Below are 12,499 nucleotides of genomic sequence, written 5' to 3' on the forward strand. Positions count from 1 at the left end.
TTTGGCACTTAAATGACCTTTTTGGAGTGAAAAATCATCACTCGTAATATATCCAACAAAAATGTGGTGTGTGTGTTTGTTTTTTTTAATAATCAAAGAGTACTGTATTGATTTGCCAAAGTTTTATAACTTAGTGAAGGTATTATCTCCCTTGGATTTGTACTTTCTAACTTACCATGCTATATTGTGGGCTGGTTGTGTTAACTGAAAAAAATGAGTCATTACCAGAAGTTTGCAGTACTGTAAACTTAAACAGAAGAGCAGCTATTCACATCTTTTAGCATTTCCCATTCACCTAACCCAGTGGTCGGCAAACCGCGGCTCGCAAGCCACATGCGGCTCTTTGGCCCCTTGAGTGTTCTAATGCCCTTCTGCAAAATAGACTCGCCAGGGCCGAAAACCGACTTCTGTGCATGGGCCATGAAGTTTCAATCGCACTGTACGTGCGCGCCTGCACGTGGTATTTTGTGGAAGAGCCACACTCAAGGGGCCAAAGAACCGCATGTGGCTCACGAACCGCGGTTTGCCGACCACTGACCTAACCTATAAATGGCCATGTGTCAAAATCATGGTTCTGTTATTGCTAATGCATGATATGCCAGGTTATTTAATAGAATTACTTTGGAAGTAATTGTGACCATAAAACATTGTTTTTACATGAGGAGCTGTACATCACTTGAAACTACTCAAATAATGTCTTTGATCTGAGTTACAAATCCCAGGTTTTTTAATAATAGAGTGCACTGTGCTATTGGGACAGTAAGGAAGAAGAAAAGAACAATAAGGGGAAGAAAGCATTGATCTAAACGAACCACCACATGAATTACTTTGTGGCTTTTATTTATGGGGAATCCTCATTTCGGGAGGCAAAGGGCAGCTGCATTCGGAAAAGCAATCCAGTAAATATATTTTGTTTCATATTTTGTAGCAGTTAATTATCAACCAGTTAAAAAAATATCTTTGATACTTGCAGTTGTTGCTTATAGAGTATTTTTGTTCTAAGTTGATTAGCTCTTGCCTTTATTTTACAATGATTAATGTAATTAACTTTTAGTCAGGTCTCCTATAAAAGAATCCAGGTGAAAATGTACATAAACCACAGAAATAGTATACAAAACTATTTAAAAAATTAAGTGTTTTTCTACCTAAAATTTGTTTAGCTTAAGACTTCTTAGGGCATTTGTAAAAGCAAATGAAATTGAATAAGATTTTTGATGATTTTTTTGGTAACCAGAGATGGTTTTTACAATTGAAATAACATTTCAGCTAAACAAAACATTGCTAAATGCTGATATTTAATAAAACATTGCCTCGTATAATTTCTGAAAATTATACTTGTTCTGAAAAAGGTGTAACGAGTGCCCTGATGATAAAAAGATTTCACACACGCACACACAACTATTAAGACAGATTATTGTCTTTTTAAAAAAGTCATCCAAAGTTTTTCTTCTTGATCTAAAACAGTTTGGTCCGTCTGTATCTCTTGGTAACCTTAGAAATCAAGCAGTATACTTCATTTTGTCTGAATAAAGTTTTTATGACCCAATGTGCTAGTCTACCATATTTATGTATCTTCCTTACATATAAGTCAAGGAATTCCTGCCACTTATGGTATTCACAAAAGTGCCCCTCTGCATAAGGATATTGCTGGCCTCACAGCTCAGGAACCTCGCAGTGCTAGCTAGGAGGATTTGGTATTGCCTCAAAATTGAAAATTGAGTCTATCCATGAGGGGTGTAGGCTATTGTTTTAGTCTCAATCCTGTGAATTATAGAAGAAAATGGATTAGTTTTCTTGTTAGATTAATTCATCACATAATGGACGACCATGAATGTTTTTATATTAAGCTGTTTTCTGCTTTCCTGACGAAGCCTGGCACCTGCCACCCTATCCCCTTCATTTGTTTTGGTTTTCTCTGCCTTTCACAATGCCCTTTCAAATTGTGGAGACAAGTGCTCCATTCAGGAGACACACAGGCCTCACCTGTGCCAAGCACGGAGGAGGGTTAGACATGACTCTAAGCAGTGTGACTTGTGGAGTCACCAGATCACGAGGCAGGGTGAGTGCCACCTGCTCAGGTCAGTGTTTCTGTGGCAGCTGCTGGCCAGCGTCCCCAGTGTGGTAGGGAGGACCCAGATGGCCGTGTGCACTGAGTGTCAACTAGGTTTCTCAGGCATTGGGGGATGTCTGAAAAGAGCCGGTTGTGGCTTCCACAGCACAGTAATCCAAGCCCTTCTAGAGTGCCTTCAATTCACCTTGGGCCGCCCAGTACCTCGCCTTTCCCATCTCCCTTGCCGTGCATCCAGAAATCCTCACATGTGCGCAGGACTGGGAGGAGGTGCTGTCACAGCTCGGGGCTGCTGTGAGGACATTTATTTCCTGCCTGAGAGGCGGCCCAGTAGTGGCACCAAGCTCCCAGGGCGTTGGCTTCCCTCTAGGCTGCTGCCCGGCGCTGCTTTCTGACCAGTGCTTTCTGTCTTGCAGGGTGCCACCTGTGGAAATGAAACGAAGAAATAAGATCCAGCTGTGTTCATCAAAGCCAGCATTTGCCTCTCTCCTGAGGTAAACCCATGCAAAGTGGCATGCAAAGTGTTTGGCATGCGTTTGCAATCATTTCCAGTTACTCTGGCTTACTTCCTTCCCACACAAAGCTTAGCGATGTAACGTGGACACCCTACATTTAAGGAAGAGCTTGGATCTCCCGTCTCCTTTTGTGCTTTAGTCAGAGCCCTGCATACATTTTAAGAAAAGTCATTGAAGGATGCAATCAGACCAGTGTTGCTTTCACACAGGTGAGATTAGAGAGGTCTATTTGGTTTGATCATAGAAAAGTGACCTGTGTTTTAGGGTTTTATCCCCCCACCTTGTATCCCCATTTTATTTTCCATCCTTATTTGTGGCTTCTCCCCCCTCACCTGTAGGTTAAGTTTTTCAGTTAAAACTTGCACTGACTATTAATGAACTACACATTCATCTATATAGAATGTAAATAATGATTGTTCATTATGGTTGTCAGGACTTGTAGGGAATTTACTCTTCCGTCCACAAATAATTTTTGCCTCTGTCACCTCAATTTTAACAAGCTAGTCAAGATGATTCTAGATAAAGAGCAATAAATAATTATCTAGTCTGGGCATGATTAATTGTATAAAACAGGCATGAGGTGTTTGTTTTTTTTAACATCTTATCTATTAAGGATAAAAATCACATTTTCTGTTTTTATTTTGTTTTATTATATTATTGCACCTTTCCGATACTAGTTCTTTACCTTTTGGAAGCTGCAGATCTGGTTAAAATCAACCAACTCTCTGGAAACCTGCAGATATATAAACTATTTCTGCATACGGTTATAGGTGAGCCACCACTGCTTGTAGTCTGTCCATGAGAGATCTCTGGTTAGGGCCACTGAAAGACTTGAAGAAGATCTTACACTTTTTTGACCATGACCCATAGGAAGAAGTACATTTTACTTTTATAATTTAGTATACATGCATATTTACAATGAGAAGAATTTTTACCTTTCTTACTCAAGATGCCGTATATTCTGTTCTATTTACTTAAAAAAATAGTAAAGAGACTATTTAATATTTAAGTGTTTGACATATGAGTAGGTCATGGTTCGATTTAGGGCAAATGCCAGGGTTGTGGGCTCCATCCCCAGAAGGGGGTGTGGAGGAGGCAGCCAATCAATGATTCTCTCTCATCACTGATGTTTCTATCTCTCTCTCTCTCTGTCCCTTCCTCTAAGAAATCAGTAAAAAAAAAATGTTGATCATGAGTCACAAAATTGATTTCATGAACCATCTGTGGGTTGCAGACTGAAGCTTTAAAATGCTACTCTAGAATCAAGGTATTCTTCAACTTTATATCCTTCCTGAGAAAACCCTAAAGGGTTAAAGTATTTATGTAGCTTTGTTCAGCAGGTGCAGAAGTCTGCAGTTTAATGGACAGTAGACTTGGCATTTGTTCTGTGTGTTGTACTTGCTGGGGGCAGTGTGATCTCCTCTGCAAGGAGGAATCAGGAGCAGCTCTGCTGAGAAAGCTGGAGGTGTTGCCTGCAGTGCTGTAAGCAGTTAATGTGGATTTCAGCTTTGTCAGATACGGGTCAGTGACCCCCGTAAAACTGTGTAGTTACTTCACTTCTCATAGCTTCAGTTTCTCTGTCTAAATTGATTCATAGACTTTACCTGCCATTCCAAGCGTTTGTAGGTGTAACAATAGCAGAAATGTAATGTAATAACGATACATTATAATATAACTAGAAGCCTGGTGCACAAAATTCATGCATGGGGTGTGTGTGTGTGGGGGGTCCCTTCAGCCCAGCCTGCACCCTCTCCAATCCGGGACCCCTCGGGGGATGTCCAACTGCCGGTTTAGGCCCAATATGGGGATCGGGCCTAAACCAGCAGTCAGACATCCCTCTCACAATCCTGGACCACTGGCTCCTAATCGCTCACCTGCCTGCCTGCCTGGTTGCCCCTAACTGCCCCCCCACTGCTGGCCTGATCACTTCTCACTGCCTCTGCATGCTGGCCTGATCGCCCCTAACTGCCCCCCGTGCTGGCCTGGTCACCCCTAACTGCCCCCAGCTGCTGTACTGGTTTCCCCCAACTGCCCCCTCCCTGCCGGCCTGGTTGCTCCTAACTGTCCCCCCACCCCCCCGCGGGCCTGGTCACCCCATGCAGCCTGCTGCTCAGTCATTTGGTCATTCCTCGCTAACCCGCCTGCCGGCATAGTCACCACACGCAGCCTGCTTGTTCAGTCGTTTGGTCGTCCCTCACTAACCCCCCTGCCAGCCTGGTTGTAGGCAGCCATCTTGTGGGGACGTGAGGGTTAATTTGCATATTACCTCTTTATTATATAGGATACACAGTAATATAATACAATGTACTATAAGCATGTCAAACTCAAAGGCTAACACAGACCAAATAAGCAAGGTTTAAGTTTATGTGGGCTGCAAAAAAAAAAACAGCTTCAGTTTTCATAGAAACGTAGGTTTATTGCGATAGACATGCTGAATACAAAGGGCTGAAATAAATGAGTAATCATTAACATAAAATAATACAACATTTTAATAAAAATTAATATTGTTTCTTGAACATTAACTTACCAGACACCAGATAACTGCACAAATTAATAAGCATAACGCAAAGAAACCTATTTTTCTTGATCTCCGAAAGCGAAATATTTCATGTTGCACACGCCAAACAAGTCAGTTCAAGACTAATGACGGGGCAATTGGCTGCTAAAATCTTCGCTGCTAGTATTAGTAGAGAGAAATGGTGCACCTGCGATTATAGTAATCAGTCATTAGTGAATGTTGTAGTTCGTTATTAATAATTATAAATAACAGGATATTGTAAAAATTAAGTTACAAAATTTTTATTTAAAGGTTTCTTTTTTTAACTGAGAATTTTCTTCAAGAAAAATGATTTTAAATATAATAAAGTTACATGCAATAAACATTAATATTTCAAGAAAAAAGATTTTAAATATAATAATATTACCAAAACTGTACTAACATAGTATAATATCAAAAAAGTTGTAGGAAATATTGAAAATCTGCAAATAACAGGATTACTTCTATTCTAAAATATTTTTTCTTTTTATTTTTTTTCCCTCTGGCTCTATTTTGGTTCATCAGTCTATGTTGTTCATTATATTCCACATATGAGTGAGATCATGTGATATTTATCTTTCTCCAACTGACTTATATCGCTTAGAATAATGCTCTCCAGATCCATTCATGCTGTTGCAAATGATAAGAGTTCTTTCATTTTTACAGCAGCATAATATTCCATTCTATAGATGTACCACAATTTTCTAATCCACTCATCTGCTGATGGGCACTTAGGCTATTTCCAAATATTAGCTATTGTAAATTGTGCTGCTATGAACATAGGAGGGTGCATATACCCTTTCTGATTGGTGTTTCTGATTTCTTGGGATACATTCCTAGAAGTGGGGTTACTGGGTCAAATGGGAGCTCCATTTTTAATTTTTTGAGGAAACTCCATACTGTTCTCCACAGTGGCTGCACCAGTCTGCATTCCCACCAGCTGTGCATGAACGTTCCTTTTTCTCCGCATCCTCTCAAGCACTTGTCGTTCTGACAGGTGTGAGATGCTACCACATTGTCGTTTTGATTTGCATCTCTCAGATGATTAGTGACTTTGAGCATGTTTTCATATGTCTCTTGGCCTTCTGTAGGTCCTCTTTGGAAAAGTGTCTATTTAGGTCCTTTGCTCATTTTTTATTGGATTATTTATCTTCCTTTTGTTAAGTTGTATGAGTTCCCTGTAAATGTTGGAAATTAAACCCTTATCAGAGATAACATTGAAAAATATGTTCTCCCATGTAGTGGGCTTTCTTGTTGTTTTGTTGATGGTTTCTTTTGCTGTGGAGAAGTGTTTTATTTTGATGTAGTCCCATTTGTTTATTTTCTCCTTGGTTTCCACTTCCTTAGTATCTATATCAGTAAAGATATTGCTTTGACATATGTTGATACTTTGCTGCTTATGGATTCTTCTAAGATTTTTATGGTTTTCTGTCTTATGTTTAAGTCCTTTATCCATTTTTAGTTTATTTTTGTGTATGGTGTAAATTGGTGGTCAAGTTTCAATTTTTTGCATGTATCTGTCCAATTTTCCCAACACCATTTATTGAAGAGATTATCTTGACTCCATTGTATGCTCTTGCCTCCTTTGTCAAATATTAATTGAGCATAATAGTTTGGGTCAACTTCTGAGTTCTCTATTCTGTTCCATTGGTCTATATGTCTGTTCTTGTGCTAGTACCAGGCAGTTTTGAGAACAGTGGCTTTGTAATATAGCTTGATAGCTGGTATTGTGATTCCTCCAACTTTGTTCTTTCTCAGGATTGCTGTGGCTATTCAGGGTCTTTTTTTTATTTCATATGAATTTTTGGAGAGTTTGTTCTAGGTCTGTGAAATATTCCGTTGGTATTTTAAAGGGGATTTCATTGAATCTATAGATTGCTTTGGGTAGTAAGGACATTTTAATTATGTTGATTCTACCAATCCATGAACATGGTATGTTCTTCCAACTGTTTGTCTTCTTCTATCTCTTTTTTCAATGTCCTGTAGTTTTCCAAGTACTGGTCTTTTACTTTCTTAGTTAAGTTTATTCCTAGGTATCTTAATTTTTTTATTGCAATGGTAAATGGGATTGTTTTTTTAGTTTCTCCTTCTTTGAGTTCATTATTGATGTATAAAAAAGCCATAGATTTCTGTGTTAATTTTGTATCCTGCTACATTGCCAAACTCATTTATTGTTTAATAGTTTTTTAATGGAGTCTTTGGGGTTTTCTATGTACAATATCATGTCATCTGAGAATAATGAATTTTACTTCTTGTTTTCCAATTTGGATGCCTTTATTTCTTCTTCTTGTCTGATCACTCTGGCTAGCACTTCCAGTACTATGTGGAACAGGAGTGGTGAAAGTGGGCATCCCTGTCTCTTTCCTGTTCTTAGGGGAAATGGTTTTAGTTTTTGCCCTTTGAGTATGATGTTGGCTGTAGGTTTGTCATATATGGCCTTTATCATGTTGAAATATGCTCCCTCTATTCCCACTTTGCTGAGAGTTTTTATCAAAAATGGGTGTTGGATTTAGTCAAATGCTTTTTCGGTGTCTTTTGATATGATCATGTGATTTTTGTCTTTCAATGTGTTTATGTGATGTATCAGGTTTATTGATTTGTGAATATTGTACCAGCCTTGCATTCCTGGAATAAATCCCACTTGATCATGATGCAGGATCTTTTTAGTATATTGCTGGATCCAATTTGCTAATATTTTGTTGAGGATTTTAGCATCTATGTTCATCAGGGATATTGTCCTGTAATTTTCTTTCTTTGTAGTGTCTTTATCTGGTTTTGGAATTAGGATAATACTGGCCTCATTAAAAAGAGTTTGAAAGTGTTCCTTCCTCTTGGATTTTCTGAAATAGTTTGAGGAGTATAGGTATTAGTTCTTTGAATGTTTGGTAAAAATCCCTTGTAAATCTGTCAAGACCTGGGCTTTTGTTTGGTGGGAGTTTTTTTTATAATTGCTTCTATTTCATCAGTTGTTATTGGCCTATTCAGGTTTTTTGATTCTTTCTGATTCAGTTTTGGGAGATTGTATTTTTCTAGGAATATATCTACTTCATCTACCTTGTTCAGCTTGTTGACATATAGTTGTTCACAGTATTTTCTTACAATCATTTGTATTTCTGTGGTGTCAGTTGTTACTCCTCCATTTTCATTTCTGATTTTATCTATTTGGGTCCTCTCTCTCTTTGTTTCCTGATAAGTCTGGCTAATGATTTATCAATTTTGTTTATCCTTTCAAAGAACCAGCTCTTGGTTTCATTGATTTTTTTTGTATTTTTTTAAGTCTCTATGTTATTTATTTCTGTTCTAATCTTTATTATTTCCTTCCTTCTACTTACTCTGGGCTTTTCTTAGTGTTCTCTTTCTAGTTCTTTAAGTTGTATGGTTAAGTAGATTATTGCTGATTTTTCTTGCTTTTTGAGGTATGCCTGTAGTACTATGAACTTCCCTCTCAGGACTGCTTTTACTGTATCCCAGATATTTTTGGTTGTTGTGTGTTCATTTTCATTTGTTTCCAGGAAGTTTATGATTTCTTTCTTGACTTATTGGTAACCCATTCATTGTTTAATAGCATGCTATTTAGCCTCCATGTGTTTGAATGTTTTGGGGTATTTTTACTGTCGTTGATTTCTAATTTCATTCCACTGAGAAGATGTTTGATATGATTTCAATCTTCTTGAACTTGTGGAGACTTGTTTTATGTCCTAACGTGGTCTATCTTTGTGACTGATCCATGTGCACTTGAAAAGAATGTATATTCTGCTGCGTTGGGGTAAAATGTTCTAAAAATGTCAATTAAGTCCATCTGATCCAGTGTGTCCTTTAGAGTCTCTGTTTCCTGTTAAGTTTTTGTCTGGAAGATCTATCCAGTGAAGTCAGAAGGGCGTTAAAATTCCCTAATATGACCATATTGTTGTCGATCTCTCTGTTAAAGTCCTCTAGAAGTTTATTTTATATATTTAGGTGCTCCTGTTTGGGTGCATATATGTTTACCAGGGTTATATCCTCTTGTTGTATTGATCCCTTTAGATTTATATAGTGACCTTTGTTGTCTCTTGTGATGGCCTTCATTTTAAAGTCTATTTTGTCGCATATGAGTATTGCTACTCCAACTTTTTTTTTCTTTTCCATTTGCATGGAAATTTTTTTTCCATCCCTTCACTCTCATTCTGTGTGCGTCTATTGTTTTTCAGTGGGTCTCTTGTAGACAGCATATAGTTGGGTCATGTTTTTGTATCATTCAGCTACCCTATGCCTTTTGATTGGAGCATTTAGTCCATTTGTATTTAGGGTTATTATTAATAGGACTCATTTATTGCCATTGTACTTCTATATGGCTAGGTTTCTCTCTCTGTTTCTTCTTCTCATTATAGCAATCCCTTTAGCATTTCTTGTAATGCTGGCTTGTAGGTGATGTACTCCTTTAGGCTTTTTTTTTTTTTTTTTGGTCTGAGAAGCTCTTTATTTGACCGTCTATTTTGAATGATAGCCTTACTGGATATAGTAATCTTGGTCTTGGGTCCTTGCTTTCCATTACCGTGGGTACTTCATGCCATTCCCTTCTGGCCTGCAGGGTTTCTGATGAGAAATCAGGTGTCAGCCTTATAGGAACTCCTTTGTAGGTAACAGTTTTTTCTTCTCTTGCTGCCTTTAAGATTCTCTCTTTGTCTTTAATGTTTGGCATTTTAATTAGGATTTATCTGGGCGTGGGCCTGTTTGGGTTCTTCTTGTTTGGGGTTCTCTGTGCCTCCTGGACTTGTGTGACTTTTTCCTTTACCAGGTTAGGGAAGTTTTCTGCCATTATTTCTTCAAACACCTTCTTTATGCCTTTTTACTTTTCTGCCTCTTCTGGTACACCTGCTATTCTAATATTTTTACATTTAACATTGTCCCACAGCTCCTTTAAGCTGTCCTCCTGTGTTGTTGTTTTTTTTTGTTTGTTTGTTTGTGTTTTTTTTTTTTGGTTATCTGATTGAGTGATATTTTCAACTCTGTCTTCTAATTCACTGAATCGATCCTCAGCTTCCCCTAATCTGCTGTGTATTCCTCCCAATGTGTACTTCATTTGTGTTATGTCATTCTTTATCTCAGACTGTTATTTTTCATAGTTACTATATTTTATTCATGCTGTTGAGCATCTTTACCATCAGTACTCTGAACTCTGATTCATTTAAATTTCTTATCTCTGCTTCATTTATCTATTCTCCTGGAGAATTCTCTAGTTCTTTCACTTGGGGGTTGTTTTTTTGTCTCACCATTTTGCCTTTCTGTTTGAGTTTGTGACTATGTATTAGGTAGATCCTCTACACCTCTCAATCTCTAGTGCAGGACAGTGTTAAAGGTTGTTTCTGACTAATTAGATCAGGCAAAGACTCAAAGCCTCTAGAGACTACCTCTGCTTACAGACTGATAGGATTCTGACTTCAATTGCCCCCCAGGCAATCATCCTCAGGTGTGGCGAGAGTTGTTTTCAACAGGGTGGGACAGTTGCTTCTGCCCGGAGGCTAATTGTTAATTTTAATCTCTTAAGTGGCCTCAGGGCAAGGTGTTTTCCAATAAGGTGTGTTATCTGTCTTCTCCCCAGGAAAGGCAAATGTCCATGTGGGAAAGATGTCCTCTGCTGCATGAGGGAATGACTCAGCCCAGGAAACTTGAGGTGTCTGCCTTCTGAGCTCTATCCCCTAAGTCCCTAGTCATGGCTTCTGCCCTCACAGCTCCAGTCCACTTCACCCTCCCTCTGCCAGAGCACAAGGTGGGTGGCTTCACAGGGAATTTTGTGTGTTGGCCCTTTAAGAGGGTGCCTGAATTTTCAGCTGTTCCTCTCTGGCAGATAGCGCCCCGCTGCTTTTCACAGCCAGATGTTATGTGGGTACCCTCCTCAGTTTTGGTGCTCTGCTGGGGGGGCCCAGCTTGGGGATTAGATCCCAGAGTTCTCAGTTGCAACCCCCCACAGCTGAGATATCTCTCTGGGACTTCAGTTGCTGTCTGTGGGCGCCTGGCCAGCTGTGTCGCGCTTCAGCCCCTCCTACCAGTCTCTATGTGGTCTCCACTTTCGGTCCTTGGGTATCAGGGTTCTCTCCTGCGAGTTTTCTGTTGCTTATTCAGCATTTTTTTTTCCTGTATTTTAGTTGTAATACAAGTTTGTTCCTGGGAGCTTGTCTATGCAGCATCCACTTACTCTGCCCCCATTTTTAATCTCCTATTAAAAAGTTTCTTACATACTGTTATATTCGCAGGGCTGCAAAAATTTGTTGTGGGCCTCGAGTTTGACATATACGAGTTTATACGATATATAGCTTGATTTACTATATAATATATCGTATAATTATTACAGATAAGGCTGATAATGAGCACGTACAGTGCTTGTGACATAGTGCCAAACTATTATTTCATTTAGAAATAAAATGTAAGCCATCTAGCACAAGGCTTGACTGGCAATAGACATTAGTCATTGGTCATCATATCATCACCCCTACCGACTCCAAAGAACAGAGTCCTTTATTGCCTTGCCTTCTGGATGCAAAGTCATCTGTGGTTCACTTTCCCAAGTTAGGAAGATCTCGTGTCTCCTCTCAATCTTAAGTCAGGTGACCTGACACTTCATCTTCTCAGAGCCGATCCTGAACTTGGGCATCCATCCTGGTATACGTAGGACCTTTCAAGATTGGCTGGACCTGCAAGGCTGCTATCACTATGACAACTAAATCTGGGAAGCACATCGTGTGTAAAGCAGGAAGGGCTGGTCTCCCACCTGTTTCCTTAGCCTGAGTACATGTGAGGTTTTAGCTCGGCTCTGAAAAATGTTAGTGGCTCATGAGTGGCAAAGCCAGGATAAACGGAAGCCGGTTCACCCCTACTCCATTCTGTCATGTAGCCTCTGAAATATACTGTAAGGGGCACGCTGATCTCCACCTGTAGTTTTTAGACTAAGAGAAAGCAAAGGTGACGAGTCTGGAAAGAGGGGGCTCTGTGTGGGGGTTGGGGGGAGGATTAGCTTGATTTGCTCTGTAGCATTCAGTCCTTCTGGTAGATAAAAATAGCATTTTAGTATGAGTGTTACCTACTCCTTTTCTTTGATTAATTTTATTTTTTATTTTTCTATTAGATAATGGTTGTATAAAGCATTAGTTTGGAGTTTGAATTCATTCAGTCATGTTTTAAATGTCTGTTGTCTGCCTACTCTGTGCCAGCCACTAAAAGTGAGAAAGAGCAGAGGCACCCCCTGCCCTCATCAAACATTCTTTTGTTTGAGAGAGCACCCGGACAGACAGGCAATAGGAAGAAAAATGCCTGTGGTTCTTGTTCTTGAGGAAATCTTAATTTAATGACATCAGGAATTTACTTCTAGCTATATCTAATTTTAATGTATACTTTATTTTCATGGTT

General features: G+C 39.1%; 1 protein-coding gene across 2 annotated transcripts in view; it reads left to right on the forward strand.

Annotated features, from left to right (window-relative positions):
* The window catches only part of ST3GAL6 (ST3 beta-galactoside alpha-2,3-sialyltransferase 6), an 86,905-nt gene that overhangs the window by 50,088 nt on the left and 24,318 nt on the right, over positions 1 to 12,499 (forward strand). For both annotated transcript variants that reach the window (XM_079766834.1, XM_079766835.1), the window contains one exon: positions 2,485 to 2,562. In XM_079766834.1, the coding sequence (XP_079622960.1) occupies positions 2,485 to 2,562 (78 nt within the window). The remainder of the gene's footprint in view (positions 1 to 2,484; positions 2,563 to 12,499) is intronic.

The sequence above is a fragment of the Cnephaeus nilssonii genome (assembly GCF_951640355.1).
Source record: "Cnephaeus nilssonii genome assembly, chromosome: 3".
In the NCBI taxonomy this organism is placed as follows: Eukaryota; Metazoa; Chordata; class Mammalia; order Chiroptera; family Vespertilionidae; genus Cnephaeus; species Cnephaeus nilssonii.